The 17,500-nt window shown below is 43.5% G+C and overlaps 1 protein-coding gene across 1 annotated transcript in view; it reads left to right on the forward strand.

Annotated features, from left to right (window-relative positions):
- Nucleotides 1-13,714, forward strand: part of mapk8ip1b (mitogen-activated protein kinase 8 interacting protein 1b) — a 29,199-nt gene extending 15,485 nt beyond the window's left edge. The window contains exons 4-12 of the mRNA XM_076288002.1: nt 1,283-1,364; nt 2,219-3,307; nt 5,528-5,603; nt 7,137-7,309; nt 7,777-7,880; nt 8,192-8,308; nt 9,905-9,975; nt 10,113-10,211; nt 10,872-13,714. Coding sequence (XP_076144117.1) covers nt 1,283-1,364; nt 2,219-3,307; nt 5,528-5,603; nt 7,137-7,309; nt 7,777-7,880; nt 8,192-8,308; nt 9,905-9,975; nt 10,113-10,211; nt 10,872-10,944 — 1,884 coding nt within the window. The 3' untranslated portion in view covers nt 10,945-13,714. The remainder of the gene's footprint in view (nt 1-1,282; nt 1,365-2,218; nt 3,308-5,527; nt 5,604-7,136; nt 7,310-7,776; nt 7,881-8,191; nt 8,309-9,904; nt 9,976-10,112; nt 10,212-10,871) is intronic.
- Nucleotides 13,715-17,500: the final 3,786 nt, after the last annotated feature.

Raw genomic sequence — 17,500 nt, forward strand, 5'->3', positions numbered from 1 at the left:
CAAACTCCCCTTCCTCTTCAAAGAGTCAAAGACCAGTGCATAGAGGTGTAACACAGACTGACAACCAGCCTATCAATAATGCCACAAATACACATACACCATACATATGCACTAGTATGTGTGTAACACAACACACCTATCAATAATGCCACAAATATACACACCATACAAATGCACTAGTATGTGTGTAACACAACACGCCTGCGTGAAAACAAAGACTTCTGTTTATTTCATGAATGTTCTTTTGGAAAAATATTTCCAAAAAGGGAATGTGCAGAGAATTTATAATCCCAATACAAAAAATACAAATAGCAGGATTATTTTTTTTCCAGCAATAGGAATATTAAGGATTAAAAAGGTAAAAATCCCCCCATTATCTGTATAATGACTGATGCTATTTCCAGGAAGCAGCTTGTGAATACATAATCGTTGCTCATGTAACTGCTGTATGTGTACTGAAATGACACATACAAGAATCTGTGTTAGTCTCAGTTAATCAATTCAATTTGTAAAACTGACCCTCATGTGATGTCCTGGCCCTCTGTAAGATGTCCTTTTACATAAAAACAGAAGTTTGGTGTAAGGGACTCGACTGTTCTTATTCAAATTGAAATGAATCTTGTTGAAATTAAAGACAATTTAGAGACTTAGAGACTACTGTGGCAGAGATATTGTATGTATTTGCGTATATCCACATGTTAGTATGTGAAATTGTATGTATGTACTCCGTTGGTTGTGTGTGTGTGTGTGTGTGTGTGTGTGTTTCCGTGCATGTGTGAGGCAGCTTTGGAAAGGGGTGGGGGGGGGGGTAATCTGATCTGATGTGAGAAAAAGACCCCTGTTCCCTTTAAATTCTACACATGGACCCTTCCCAAGGAATGCTGCCCATTTAACAAGACAAAAGCCTGGTTTGGTGTATGCTTCTGTATTCCGTGTGAGTGTGAAAGAGTGTGCGGAGTTGACGGCCAAAATCTCTCTTGCAAAGTTCCTCTCCCTCTCTCTCTCTCTCTCTCTCTCTCTCTCTCTCTCTTTCTCTCTCTGTCTCTCTCTCTGTCCCTCTCTCCTAATCTCTCTCTCAGTCTTGTTTCACCACTCTCTCACCGTCCCCTATGCTCTCCCTCTCATTGGCTCACTCTACCAAATTCACTCTCATTCACTCTCTCCCTCCCTCCCTCCCTCCCTCCCTCCCTCATTCCCACACTCCCTTGAATCCCCCGATCCCTTACTCAAACCGTGTCTCTTCTCTCTTCCTCTCTCCCTATCTCTGGGATCTGACACATAGGACACACTCAACAACAACTCCTTTGGGAAGAAATACAGTTGGCAGGAGCTGGTCTCTCGCTCGTCCTCCCCTCTCAAAACTGGTGAGTTTGGTTCACGCCTCCCCTGTACTTCACACTAAACAACGTTTTTTTTTTAAAAAAAACACATTTTGTGGTAGTGCTTTTGAGAAGCAACTCTTCACTCTTGAACTACAAAGAATTGTTTTTGTTTTCCAATTCCCGCTGTTCTTCTGTAAGTTGTTGCTTTAGAGCTCAGACGTGTCCACAGTCTTGTGATGTGAATGTAAATACCAGCGCACACAGACAGAAGCTGTGAGAGTTTGCACTGCCGCTGTCGTGCCGTAGCTTTAGCGACAATGGCCAGCCGGCCATGTTGGTCCGCCAGCAGCCGGATGAGTCAGCACTGGGCCATCTGAGAGCGACTGGCCACATGTGCACAAACGGCAAAGCCAACATATCAGAAAGTGCCAGCCCCAGAGACATAATTGGCACCGCCACATGTTTTTTGGGGCGAGCACAAATGCCCCAGTAATCCCGCATGAAGAACACAGCTCAAAGGGCTTCACACTGCGCTTTGGGGATTCTGTCTTTAATGGTTCCATAACTGCAGGCAGAGGCAGGACAACTAAATAGGTTTGTTGTAAAACAAAGTTAAATTCATAGTTGTATTTATAATCCAGTTAGCATGCTGTGTGTGTTAGCCAACCCTCTCTTTGCTCGTTAGAAAGGTAGAAGCAGATGAATGTCAGCATCTGGTAGGGGTCACTAAGTGCTCTGACACTGTCACTATGGTCAGCTCTTAATTTTGGATTATGATGTAACACAGAGTGAAGGGCATGGCAAATGTACCAGGGATTAACACTCGTTACTTCACTGCTACCCAGTCCTCTTTGTTTACTTGTTTGTTTGTTTGTTTGGTTGTTTGTGTGTCCCAGGCGAGCTATCTCCCCCTCGCGAGCACATCTGCATGAGTGACCAGGACAAGGTCCAACAGTACGGACGAGGAGGAGGAGGAGGAGGAGGAGGAGGAGGGGGTGGGACACAGACGAAAGACCGTGGCACCTCGACCGACGCTCCACACAAACGGTCCGTCTCGTCCAAACAGAGTCACGCCCCGGCGCCTCCGCAGACCGCTCCCCCCGCCCCGCCGGTCAAGGCCTCAGCGGCGGGCGAGTCGCACCGCGAGCGCATCCGCTACCACACGGACGTGCGCCTGGAGCCCACCGAGGAGATCTACCTGACGCCCGTGCAGCGGAGCCTCGAGGCCCTGGACCAAGAGCCTGAGCAGGACACTGACACTGACACTGACCAGCAGCAGCAGCAGCGGGCACCCATGCTGTCCCAGACCGCCGAGCACGGCCGCATGTCCATCAGCTCCGACAACGAGGGGCCGCCGCCCTACCAGCCGCCGCTGTACGAGCAGCCCAACCCGGCCATCTGCGAGCAGGACGAGGACCTCTTCCCGCCCTCCTACACGTCCTGCATTGCGTCCACCGCCGCGTTGGACCTCAGCACCAGGGACGCACGGCTGGCCGCCGAGCTCAGCTATGTGGACGTGGACGGGGAGGACGGAGAGGACGCGGAGGACGGAGTGGACGGGGCCGGCGAGGCCCAGGCGCGGGACGAGGGTCTGTCCCGGGCCTTCCGGAACACTGCCACTGCCGCCCGGACTTCCATGAGCAGCTCGGAGGCAAGCGGCCTCTCGTACGACTCGGTCAAGTACACGCTGGTGGTGGACGAGCACGCGCAGCTGGAGCTGGTCAGCCTGCGGCAGTGTTACCACGGCTACAGCGATGACAGCGACTCAGCCACCGTCTACGACAACTGCGTGTCCTCGCCGTACGAGTCAGCCCTCGGTGAGGAGTACGAGGAAGACGAGGACGAGGAGGAGGAGGGGGCGCGGGTGGGAGGAGTCAGACGAGAGGCCACCGCCCGCCTGTCAGAAGACTCCACCCCCGAGGCTGACCTGCCCTTCACCAAGAAGTTCCTCAACGTCTTCATGAATGGCCGATCACGCTCATCCAGTGAGTCATGACTCCGCTGTCTCAACTAGGAGAATATACCATAGACTAGAGCTTCTACAGGCATCTGTGACAGAAATGTTTTTTAATGTGAAGTTCATACACAATATATTGCACAATTGCCATAGTGTGTGTGTGTGTGTGTGTGTGTGTGCCTGCGTGTGTGAATCTGTGTGTGTGAGAGAGGGGGTTGCATGTTTTTCCTCACGCTTTCATTTGCACGGATTCTGTGTGGAGATCAAGTGGGTGTAATTGTAGATCAGATTACACCCATGGGTGCTGATTACTTTACCACACCAGAGAGCAGCAATCGCCCCTTAATGAAACCCTCCTCCTTCCATCCTCTCTTTGCTCCGCATGATAGTATAGCAGAGCTCCTCAAACATAGAGTATGAGACATGTGCCCAGACGAGTTATAGGGAGACTGGAAGCCTAGGAACTGGAGCATGCTCTCAGAAGTCATGTTGAAATCTGAAGTGTGGTTTTGAAAGGAACTCTAGCCCAAGCATGGACCCCGATAAATGAGATTTTCTCCTTTCGGTTTGTCTAGGACACGTCTTGGCTTTAAACATGGCTGTGATTTCATTTACAGTACCCTTCATTAGACCTTGTCCTTTCTGTCCGAATGGCTCCATTAACATCAGGTCTTGTGATTTGCCTATGCTGCGTTGGTCACACCAATCATTTGTAGCCTGAGGTTTCTGGAGCAGAATGGAAATGTAGCCTCATTCAGAACAGCCATGTCTCATATTGCTGGCTTGGTTTTGTGTATGTGCTCATGGGGTAATGTTTTTCAGTAGTTGAATCCAAAATATGTAGTGGATAATTGTTGGCAATGGCATTGATTCAGGAACAGTCCTTTGAATGTTCTCCCTTAGCGCTTAACAAGACTGATTATCTGTCAGGTACCTCCTCAGGCCACTAATAAGTCACCTGATAATAAGCCACAACTGCTAAGCTAACTACACACTTAAAACAACAGTCGTCTATACTCTTCATCAGAATGGTTAATTACCCATGCTGTGTGTGTGTGTGTGTGTGTGTGTGTCCACTGTAATTCAGTGGGCACTGACTGAGTGATTACTTTGACCTGATCTTATGCCACTTCCCCTCTGATCTCTGTCCAAGGAGTAGGCACTCGTTTCAGCAGCCTGGCAGTTTGGCCAACAGCTGACATCCCCCCTGACCAGGGGGTGCTGATTTGGAGGGCTAGCTTCCCAGCTGGCTGCCACCTTCTATTAAAATAGCGTCCGACATGTGCTCACTTTTGGCACCATTTTCACAGACAAGCCAATTAGGTGCCACATTTCCGATGGCCACAAGTGATGTCATCCGTGTGGACTGACTGATCCTCCCAGCAGGAAATGGCCAGCTCAACCACCAATCCGCATCGACGACACACTGTTGTAATCTACGCTGTCTCCATCTGCAAGGTGGCACCTAATCACTTAACTCTAGATGGTGCCAGAAAATGAGCCCTGTGAATCGCCATTTTGAAAAAGATGCTTGTGGTGAATTCAGATACTGTATGTCTTTGGCTGAAGTAGCTAGCCTAGCATGGGCCATTGAAATGAATAGTCCTCCCTCTCTTGCATTCTATATAATACCTCTTGCTCCCTCTCTTGCATTCTATATAATACCTCTATGCTCCCTCTCTTGTGTTCTATATAATACCTCTTGCTCCCTCTCTTGCGTTCTATATAATACCTCTATGCTCCCTCTGTTGCGTTCTATATAATACCTCTATGCTCCCTCTCTTGCGTTCTATATAATACCTCTATGCTCCCTCTGTTGCGTTCTATATAATACCTCTATGCTTCCTCTCTTGCGTTCTATATAATACCTCTATGCTCCCTCTGTTGCGTTCTATATAATACCTCTATGCTTCCTCTCTTGCGTTCTATATAATACCTCTATGCTCTTGTCCTGACCCACACGTCTCCCACGGGCTGCCTCTTACCCTAACACACATGATTTAGAGTAAAATGACATTCACACTAGTCTGTAGTAGTAACCCTTGTACATGATTATGTACTGTACATGAGTACACCCACACACAGACACACACATACACACCCATACACATACATACACATACACACACACACACACACACACACACACACACACACACACACACACACACACACACACACACACACACACACACACACATACACATATATGAAATCACCAATCTTGTGTTTCTGTGTTTCTTTGTAGGTGCAGAATCCTTTGGCCTCTACTCGTGTATCATTAATGGAGAGGAGAAAGACCAGACTCACAGAGCAGTGTACAGGTAAATACACACACACACCTACTCCAGGATCTGACAATAAACACATTTCTGTGCTGCCTGCAGCCTTTCAGCATTCTGCTCCCATTTGCTGAGCTGACCTCAATCTGCACAAGGAGTAACACCTGAGTGCTCCACCTGAATTGGCTAAACATCAGTGCAGCGGCTGAAACATTTCACTGCACCTCAGGCCAGGGAGACTGGAGAGACAAGGGGCAGGGGGGGTGGAGGAAGGAAGAAATTGAGACAGAGAAGGACAGAGAGAAAGAGAGATTAGAGAGAGAAAGAGAGAGTGACCGAAATGGCCAGCCCTAAGGATAAAGGAGGAGGGGATGAGAAATTGAGGAGGGATTTTGAGGATGGATAAAGATTTGTCCCGGGGCGTTGGGTGGGCATGATTAGAGAAGGAAACATGGTGTCCTTCCCCAGAAAAAAAAAATAAATTATAGTGACACAATTATCTTAAATTTGACATATTCTAAAGCTTTTGGGGAGTTCATTTAAAACGGAATGGAATGGAACATAATCCATTTTTGATGCTCAGCAATTCCCCCTTTATATAAATGTATATACTGTACAGATTTCCATGTCAGTTATTTACCACATTCCCACCCAGCTTCACTGAGCACAATGCCAGTGGATATGTCCCATGCACCAGGGCCTCCTCTCCCCCACCACCAGGATGTTTACACTGCATCTGAGGAGGGAAGAGAGAGAGAGATGTGGAGGAGGAGGGGAGGGGAGGGAGGGTGAGAGGGATAGGGGGAGGATGGGGGCTTCACAGCAGTACAAAAGCCCCTTTATCCATGTGCAGTGGTCCCAGCACTTTGGGAGGGGGGCACCACCCTCAACATATTGGCAGCCATAATAACATGTGGCAAACCTACCATGCAATGGCCAAATCAACATTCCTGTAGAAAGCTCTGTTGATTGCAAAGGTTTGTTTGTAAATAACTAAGTCAGGCGGTTACAGTGATATCATTCTGTGAGTTACAAAGCTAACAGTCAAGTCAAGTCAAGTCAAGTCAAGTCGGCTTTTATTGTCAATTTCTTTACATGCACTGGTCATACAAAGAATTGAAATTTCGTTTCTTACTTTCCCATGCAGACATAGACATACTTTAAATACAGACATAGACATACTTTAGACATAGACATAGCCATAGACAATAAACATTAAATTAAAGTGCGAGACTGAAATATAGAACATATATCAAAAATAGAAATATAGGACATCACAGGAAGGAAGAAATTGAGACAGAGAAGGACAGAGAGAAAGAGAGATTAGAGAGAGAAAGAGAGTGACCGAAATGGCCAGCCCTAAGGATAAAGGAGGAGGGGATGAGAAATTGAGGAGGGATTTTGAGGATGGATAAAGATTTGTCCCGGGTCAGTCTCACAACTATTGTAACACTGTGTATTGTGGTTCTAATGTGAAGATGAAACTGTTGAGGTTAATGGTGACAGGAATAGCTACACTGCACTGTTGCCATGCCAGGGTCATCAGAGGTCACTCTGTGGCTGTGTTCCTGCTAGGTTTGTCCCCCGCCATGACGATGAGCTGGAGCTGGAGGTGGACGACCCCCTGCTGGTGTTGGTGCAGGGAGAGGACTACTGGTACGAAGGCTACAACATGCGGTCAGGAGCGCACGGGATCTTCCCTGCCTACTACGCCACGGAGATCACCAAAGATGCAGAGCACTTAAAAGGTAGGCCACAGCACAGCATCCTTCCTCCTTTGGTTATTCTTTGTAAAATGGCCTGCCTCGGGGTTAGCCAGTAGGGATTGTGGTCGTGCTGATTTTTTTTTTAGCAATTCATCGTTTACTTGGCTTTCAAACACAGCTGTGAAGGGTTCGCTTTAAAGTAAAGGACTTGCTGAGGACACATATTTCCACGTCTCTGGGATGTTATTTTTAGCTCTCGCGTCCAGCTGCGCTCTGTTTCTTCCCATCGGCAGAGCAGAACAGCGCAGGTGTTTGAATGGATTTGAGTTTACTCAGGAGCTCTCTCAATAAGCTTGTGTTTGCTCTATTTCCTCTCTCCTCTCTCTGTATGACTCTTTCTATATCTCTCCCCCCATCCCATGCCTGGGTCTCTTCCTCTCCGTCTCTCTCTCCCTCTCTCTCTCTCTCTCTCTCCCTCTCTCTCTCTCTCTCTCTCTCTGTGTTCTCAGTGAAAACCAGTGATTGGGTGGAGAGGCACAGGCTGAAATTCCTGGGCTCTGTCCAAGTGCCCTATCATAAAGGCAACGATGTGCTGTGTGCAGCTATGCAGAAGGTATGGCAGAGGCATCACGCTCATGTTCTCTTTCTAAGCTGTCTCTGACCACCGAGACATGCCCAGTCCACAGTACCCATACAGATCTAGCAGATATATTCAATAACATCATAACATCATAAGTTCCACGGTATTTAGAATGTAGAATTTAGAATTGAACTTCATTTAAAGTATATACTATTGTCTTTTTGCTGTTGGTGGTTTTTGTTGTAGGAAAGTGTTACAGATATATTCTTGATATACATTGTACACTCGCATGTCAGCGAATCCTGTGAGCCAGCTCAGATGTGTGTCTCTCTGATTGGCTCCAGATTGCCACCAATAGGAGAATGACAGTGCAGTATAACCCGCCTTCCTCCTGCATCCTGGAGATCAATGTGAAGGGAGTAAAGCTTGTGGTACAAGAAGACTATGGAGCCTATGAGAGTGTGAGTATGGCAATACAATCATCACACCCACAGCCAAAAAGACACACTCAATAATACACACACATATACATTAATGCACACACTCAATAATAAATCAACACAATATGTAAATATTATGTGTACACACACAGCCATTTGGAGAAAATTCAGAAAAACAGTACTGAAGAGTAACATGTATGTAATGTATAGGTTAGTAGATGTATGGTGTGGATGTGGTGCAGGCTGTTATGTTAGGCTCTTACAGGAGCAATTCAGTGTCCCTGAGGTATAATCAATCAAAGAACTAAATAATAGCATGGATACAGACATATTTGTTTTCATCATCTTTGAACATCATTTCAACATCTTAGGTCCAAGATATCTTCCTTGTATCTTTGTTCCCTGATAAAAACCATGTCTGAGTTGTGATTGGATGCCTTTTGCACTGGTGCATGGATAACAGGACACATTGTAAAGCATCTATTCAATTCAGTCTCACAGACATCATTGCAGTAATACAGTCCATGTTTGTAAATAAACATGATATAATTACTGTAAATAAACATAACTGTTTATTCATAGATTTTCATGCAAAATAATGTAATGTCATTGTGATACAATCACAGCAATTCTGTCTACACAAGATTATCATAGATGGATGAATATTCTTATGGTCTGTCTCCCCCATGTGGATGCAGGGCACTATAGCATATGGCAACATAAAATATCTGTCTCTGACTTTTCCGTCACACAATGTAAATGTGTTTGTGCATTTGTCCAGCTACCCCATGTGTTTCCCTCACCCTCATCATATCGATCTCTCACTCAAGAATATGAGTCACACAAATGAAGCTCATTTGTATTATAGCTAGTTCATTACATAAACATTTTCTCAGAGGCGTCTCAGTCAGTTAACCTACCTATAGAATCCTCATTCCTACACCCATTCTGCAGGAATATGGATTTACAAATAGAGGCTGTGTGTATGGTATTTATTTAACAAGGATGAAACTAATAAATCACATCCACTTTGATTGATTTCCTGGTACATAACACAACAGATTTACAGATTTACAAACAGATACATTTTGTAAAATCACCAATCAGTCAAGGAGTTTCACTGAGATATTTGATTGATTGAACTACATTTATGCATTGAACTTCATTTGCATTCACATAGAAATTTTTGTACAAAAATCATCCACTGATCTATGCCTCCCCCTTGTGGTTCTATAATGCCATAGCATAATGACAAACGATTACTGCGGCTTCATCATTCATAACTACTGCTTTCATGTAAATGAGGATCATATGGAGGTCATACACATCAGATTGGATTTGCCCATCCATATGTGGCCAGTTGTTTACTCTCCTGTATGGAAGAGAGAGGTCAGAATTAGTGGATTCGAGTTGTGATATAATATGTGGCCACAAGTGTCGGGAGAATGATTCTGTTTAGTTTGGTGACCGATATGTGAGGCTCCATAATGTTTGGTCTCCTAGGTCCGAGGATGTATACCTCAGCACAAACACGGGCCAGACAGTGCTAATGGTTTTTATATGGGTTGCTGTCAATGTCAGACCACAGTAACAGTGTGCTTTCTTGTGCTCAAACAGGAGAGCCAGTGTAGTCACTTCTTCCACCTGAAGAACATTTCCTTCTGTGGTTACCATCCCAAGAACAACAAGTAGGTCAAATGGCTTTCAGCTTTGTTATTGTAAAAAGAAAGAAAATAAGAAAACACTTTCAAAGGAACTTTGTAGAATTGAGTTTCCTGTTTTGTGTTGTGTTAATGAGGGTATGTTTCTTCCTACTCTACTCTAGATATTTTGGGTTCATCACCAAGCACCCAGCAGATCAAAGATTTGCTTGTCATGTATTCGTGTCTGAACACTCCACCAAGCCTCTGGCAGAGTCCGTGGGGTGAGTTGCTTATCTTTTCCAGCTTTATGCATGATTATTATACGGCTCTTCACAATGCAAGTAGAAAGCTCCATTGACTTGAATGGGATTTCCCAAAGTTCCACTGGTCATTATTTTCGTCTAAGGACCTCTAAATAATGACCGCTGTCAATGGCAACGGATTTTCATTCAAAAGTGAAGGCAGACGGTTGATCAACTGTGTTCTATAGAACGTTTGATTCAAGTTCAGCGTGTGTTGCAAACTATTTGTTTCTCAGCCAAAGCCACAACGAAACGGTAACAAATAAATGTAAAGAAACATATCGTGGAGTTTATTTTTTCGATTTGGCAAGTATGTAATAATGTATAGAACGCCGGTCATTATTGGGAAAATAAGTCCCTTCAGGGCGAGGCAAGACCTGGTTCGCCCTGTCGGAACTTATTTTCCCAATAATGACTGGCGTTCTATACAGTACATTATCCCTTACTTGAGATTGAATTCATTATTTTTTGCCATTCTTTATTTGCGCTGATTAATTATTAAATCAGTTATCTGTGTAAAGTCATTATTACATACATAGATTATTCACCATACTAAATGGTGCCTTGTCTCTCTCCTCATATGTTTTGCACTGTGCTCGTGTCTGTCTGACGTTACTGTGTGTCCTCTCTCTCTTACAGGAAAGCCTTCCAGTTGTATTATAAGGAGTTTGTGGAGTTCACGTGTCCCACAGAAGATATCTACCTAGAATAGTCCCAACCTACCTTCTTCAGCAGCCCTGTACAGCAATGTGTATTATAACAAGTTGCATGACGGACAAAGAATAACAAAGACAAAAGCAAGAACTAACACACTTGACAAAGCTGGACGGATGGACACGAAGAAGAAGAACAACAACAACAACCACAAAAAAAAAACAGGGCTTGCCCTCTACCTAGCACAGTCTCATAGGCTATCAGGTGTCTTTGTGTAGTCATCACACAACCCATACTATAGGTGGCCTCAACATCGGTCCATCCATCTCAAGCAAGCACGAGGTAGCCGACACCATACAGGGGGCATGTGTAAGATGGACGCACCTTCAATGTAGATTGTAACGGCAAGTGGAGCTAGAGTGTGCAATCACCATATGATGGAGACCAGAAGTTGACCACACATTTATTTATTTGATTTGTTGCTGTTTGTTATTCTTTTGTCTGGGTTTGTGTGAGATGAGGCCCTGAGCATGAGAGTGGCACATGCGTGTGTTTGCACAGTGAATGGGGAAGAGTGATGGGCTCTCTCTCTCTCTCTCTCTCTCTCTCTCTCTCTCTCTCTCTCTCTCTCTCTCTCTCTCTCTCTCTCTCTCTCGCTCTCTCGCTCTTTCTCTTTCCTCCAGGCAGAGTAGAGGGCCCACACTGATGGGGATGATGCAAGGCTGGCCTACAGCTTTAGGGCTGCAAGGGCTGGTCACAATGGTTTGGATTTTATTTGATTCTCCTCTGCAAACATCAGTGATTTAACTCAAAGTAGATTAGAACTCTGAAAGAAAGCCTTAGCTCACTGTACACCATGTATAAAGGGATCATTTTGCCAACCTGCATTGTAATCCCAGTTCTGCCTTGCTTCATCACCCCCAGAAAGCTTACTGTCAGGTCATTCCTTATTTGACTTTTGCAGTGACTTTGCTCTATAAACAAATATCAAACTGTCAATGTCATGAAGTGGCATAGCCATAACTATAACCATAACTCCTCTTCACACGGAAGTGTACATCTGTCCTGCTAGCATACTGACAGCAAGCCTAGTGGGGTGCCTCGCTCTTGCCTGGGAAGCACAAAGCAGACTCCTCCGTGTCTTTCAGAAGAATCACAAGTAGTGCCTCTTTTTTCCATTACTCAAGCATAACCGTTAACATAACATCATAACCGTTGTTATGATTTCAGTCATGGTGTGTAGTACTCCATTAGTTGTGCTGATACGTGTGAAGTGTGGGGGTTTACAGGAGGTACACAAGCTTCCTTGAGTGTAGGGCTCACATAAGTACATGACTGAGCTGTGGACAGCTGGACAATGCTGTGCCATTGACCTATTTGGCCTCTATCATAGGAATTACATGGTTAATGTAACATCTTACCTGTAACACAATGTATTGTTCTATGAACTGTAAGTGTCCTCACAGCAGCAGGGTAAACGCCCTAACAGAGCCCTTTTGTTCACTGGGTGCTGGCTTTACTACTGAGATGTTTTTGGATGCAAGGGGACCCTTAACCAGCTTCTGGAATGCTAACAGTGGCAATGGGGAGGGAGTGCAGGCTGCAGAAAGGGCCTTCCAGCTACAGTACATTCTGTTTTTAATATTCCGTGTGTTCACTAATTTTATGAGCGCAGAGTGACTGTTTGAAAGTTATCTCTAGATTTCTCTCTTGAGTATACTTTGATGAAGGGTAAAGTGCAAAAGTGAATTAAGTTCTACACCTATACCATTACTTTTTGGCCTTGTCAAACTCATTTCTTGATTAATGACACATAGCATGAAATTATCGACCTCACCTCATATTACATCACTTTTGTCCCACCAAACTCATTTTGGGGTCGGGGGGAGGGGGGAGTATTGTTCTGCTGTTATTGATAAATGATTCAATGAGTGAACATGTTGATGAATGAACACGTTCATGAGCAGTGTTGGCGTGGGTGGTCAGGATCTCTCTCTCTCTGCTCCACTACCTCAGAGTAATGGAGAGAGCTCCCTTCCAGGGTCCCTGTTATTAGAATTCATCTGAAACATCTGTCCAGCATTTCAATTTGAATTTGGATTTTTGCACACATACATGCATACATTTTACAAAATCCTCTCAAGAATTCACTACTAAGTATCTCAACGGGCATTCATGAGTTTTCCATGTGAAAGAGCACCATTATTCAGCAGGGGGAAGTAGGACAGAGAGTCTGAGCTATCGATGGAAAAAGAATCTGTTTTCAAATAGCATCTTCCCCCACCCCATGGGAATGATATATCTGGCTATAAATTCAATTGCCCATCTTCCTCAGTGTTCCAAGATTTTTTAATGAATGCAATGAAAGGCTAATATTTTTAAGACTTGTTTATTTCATGAGAATATTAAGATTTTTTCAAAGGATTTTATTTATTTTGTGCAGAACTTCTATTTTCATTGGATTCAAATGTTTATTTTCATTTTAACTAACACTCTAATGTGAATACCAATGTACAGAAGACATATAGTGGGCTGAAGAGTGAGCGAGCTGAATAAGGCAACATCACTCGACCACAACTCATACTCCACCATAAATGATCAGAGGAGGTGGCTTTTTCGCCCAGTTGTGGGTACACGTGTAATGTTCTCATCCATGAAATGACCAGTGGCTAGCACCAGACAAACCAATGAACCCATTCATGTGGCTGTCTGGACATTGGCCCATCAGGGTTACTGTAATGCAATATCAGATTAAAATATTTTTTTTTGTGCAAAAGTGGCGCTGTAAGAGCATATCTCTACACTGTAGTATTTGCTGTTCCCATCAAACTGCCTAGTCCCTCAACTGAAAATAAATATTGGAATCCAAGAAAGATGACGTGATACAGTTTGTTTTTTATTCCATTTCATGTTCCAAAAAAGAACTTTGAAAAGAACAAGTGGCCATATCTGAACACATACTTTGTTTTTCTATTTTGTGACCTACCATCCTCCTCCTCGGTATGTTCTACTTCTGATGACTCGCGAGGAACAGGAGACGATGTAACAATATGGCATATATATATATGCATATTGTATAAGTGGAAAGTACTACAACTGAATACTGTATAGATTCAAGCTGCAGTGGAAATAGTTTTATTTAATATTTCCTTGTTTTGGAGTGTGGAATTAATCTTTATTTAAAAAGAAATGAGCAGTATGTGCTGTGTCCTGTCATCATTTCAGGCCCTCAGATCTTCTTATCTATGTGTGCTCATCAAGGTTAATGATGGTAATCATCAGCTGTTATCCCACTATCTGGGTCAAATATATCATCAAAATACAGTATGTGATGGAAAATGAATGAAAAATTATGTCATGCTTCTGCATGGTGGTAGTGCACACGTAGGGCCACACTTACAGATAAATGCATTAGCTCATGATGAGTTTATTTATCATTGCCTGGAAGTGAAGAGACAACATTGCTGAAAACTACCAGTCCTCCTCCTCCATCAGCCGATAGGTTCCCTCCTTCTTAGATCGCAGGCAGGACGGCACTTTAGGTGGTACAGGTTTCACTCCATAATCTGTGACAGACCAGAAACTACAGGGTCTCTACACATAACACTGGTCCTTGGGCAATATTAAAATCAATCCATCCTACCAGAGGTTTTAAATACAGAAAACTGATCTGGGTGTTGCATGTGCTGTGCAGACATCTCATGTCAAGATCAGTAGAGCAATACTGTACCATCCACTAAGGTGATATGCTTCTTGAAGGGCTCTGGGTCGAACAGTAACTCCAGTGGATAGTTGTCATCTTTTTCTCTTCTGCCAGACAAGAATATTTTGAAATGAGATTTCAATCTAAGTGACATTATTTCAGGAGTAAACTATCAAAATTCATTCAAATAATATTTAGATATTCTATTTTGCAAATGTAGGCCTAATAATCTCACCTATTAGCTAGAGGAGCTCCTAAAGTTGTTGTAAACAAAATGGAGAAAACTAGTATCACCCCACTTGAATGGGGCAACTGCATGGTTTACAGCTAGACGGAGGGAAGATTGCCTTTATATGAAACTGTACTTTTCAGGGCAGCCGTCATGGAGCTGTTTCATTCTCTTACATCAGAATGGCCACAGCTGCCATCAGAATGGCCATGTCATAATGACTGTGAATTCTAAAGTTTCTATCAACAGAGCAAAAAAGCTCAAGTGTCTGGTGTGTTATTAGGCCCAGAGCCCTGATTCTGATTCTGGCTCTGATTAGGCCTTCAAAGAACATAATATGATTATGATTTAAATTCACAGTTCCATCTTCAGGCAAACATACAGTACTTATATGAAGAGAGAGCCTTGTGTCTTTACAAACATTAGTGAACACCTCCCTCTAGTGGCAGACAGCTATTACTGTAACTGTTGACAGAGGCCAACAGGAGCCAAAATGGCCATAATGAAATTTAGCACAGACATTTTACACAAAGGGAGTGAACAAGTCCCAAATTGAGAAAGAGACAGTGGTTTCATTTTTCCCCACAATCTTTTCCAGACACATAATTTGTCAAGCTAAATCAATTTGGACATCATGTTGTATGCTTCTGGTGGCTGTATGGGAAATCACACAAGTTTGTTGAACACTAGACTGAGAATTATTGTTTGACATAAATGCATAACTAAAAACAACTAACTTTATTCAACACCACAGCTCAAACTATTTCAACAGCGAGCTGACAATATGATTATGATTATTATATTATTATTTCCTTTATTTACAGTATATTATATATCAAAACATATCCACCCCTAATGTGGCCTTTTGAAAAATAATTGACAAAAATCCCCTCTTTAATGTCAAAGTGAAAAGAGATTTCTAGAAAGTAATTTTAATTAATTAAAAATATTTTAAAGTGCAGTGAATGTGTCCATTTATAAAAGTGGTAAAAGGGGAAATGTCCAAAAGGGGTGAATACTGTAGGTTTTATAGGCACTGTAATCAAGACACTCACAAGCCACAGCGCTGCAGAGGGGGCAAGGCACCTAACCCCTCACTGCTCCCCAAGCACCGCTGTTGTTGCAAGCAGTTCACTGCGCCGGGATTAGTGTGTGCTTCACCTCACTTTGTGCTGAGTGTGTTTCACTAATTCACTAATTCACGGATTGGGTTTAAGGCAGAGACCAAATTTCCCTTACGGGATCAAAAGAGTATATATACTTATACTATACATATACATGGACATGGGGAGTGAACGCAGGAAATGATTTGGGTCTTGTTAGAATTAGGGGAATGAGAGGTCAATGAGTGTTCAGATTAGACCAACACTTTAGCCACCCACCAGTGACGCTTACCTGAGGCGCTGTAGGTAGCTCATCGGGCTGGTCTCCAGTGTCAGCGCTCTGGCTACATTCATTCAGAGAGCCTTTTAGTCTTTGTTTTGTGTGCTACAGTGGACCATACATTCTAGATTCTCACATGTGCTACTATGCACACACATACACACACACACACACACACACGCACACACACACAAATACATATACACACACACACATACACACACACACACACACACACACAAATACATATATACACACACACACACACACACAGAGAGAGAGAGAGAGAGAGACTAACATGTGTATTTACATATGCATCTCTGTGTGCAAAACATATAGTCTGTAGTACATGTGTTCAGTTTGTTGTGTACAAGCCAAAACAAATAAAACCAGTTTCCTCTTTTGAATGTTTCATAGTTCTGAGTGACATATCACATTCCAGTCTCCACAAGATTATCATTCCATAAATACATCAGTTAGCCCTTGAGGGCAAGTGAGGATTGGGAAAAGCTGACAGCACAAAACCTCAAGTGAGGAGATACACACTCTTCTAACGGCCTCCAGTGGCAGACACGCTGTCGGACTGAGACATTCCGATTTTGATTTATTTATTTCCTGTAGACGTGTGAAGAACCGATATGATGTGGAACCACAGATGGATTTTTACCACTCTGCCAAAGCTCACAGTCTCTGTGCCATGTGCGTAAGCAATTGTGCAGCAATCACTTTCTATCAGTAGGTGAAAATATCGAAATAATTCCTCCAAATCCCAGAACAATGTAAAGTAAATACAAATGGCTTCTCATGGGAAAATACCTGCCAAGCACATACGCAGACTGTTTGTCTAAGCTGTCAGCAGAAGTGCCTCCTCATTATTCTGCTCCGACAAATTTGAAATTACTTGACAATTATTCACAAAGAAAGTCTTAACGTGCTGGTGCTGTCTCAGCCAGTCAAAGCAAAGATAATAGCACTGAATCACAGTGAGCAATGCATGACATCTTCCATAAAAAAAAAAAAAAGTTTCATACCAGGGGAATGATTGTGCACATTTATGTATGGGTTTCATTTGCTACATTTCAGTCCAATCTGTCCTGGTAGCATTTCCAAGTTTTTTTTGTGGTAATTCCCAGAGACTGGGTGTAAGGAGACACACTGAAAGAGTGACACACTGACATGCTAAAATATTTCAGTGTCTCATCCAGCTCTTCATGAATTCCTGACTGAAGGCTCGACAAAAGCCTATTGTGCCAGAGAGCAGGATCTGATTCACAGAGAGAGACCTGCCCCTTGTGTCTG

The sequence above is a fragment of the Alosa pseudoharengus genome, unplaced genomic scaffold, assembly GCF_046254945.1.
Source record: "Alosa pseudoharengus isolate Yale_2024_CS ecotype anadromous, Long Island Sound unplaced genomic scaffold, YU_APseudo_1.1 YU_APseudo_1.1_scf_16, whole genome shotgun sequence".
Lineage (NCBI taxonomy): Eukaryota > Metazoa > Chordata > Actinopteri > Clupeiformes > Clupeidae > Alosa > Alosa pseudoharengus.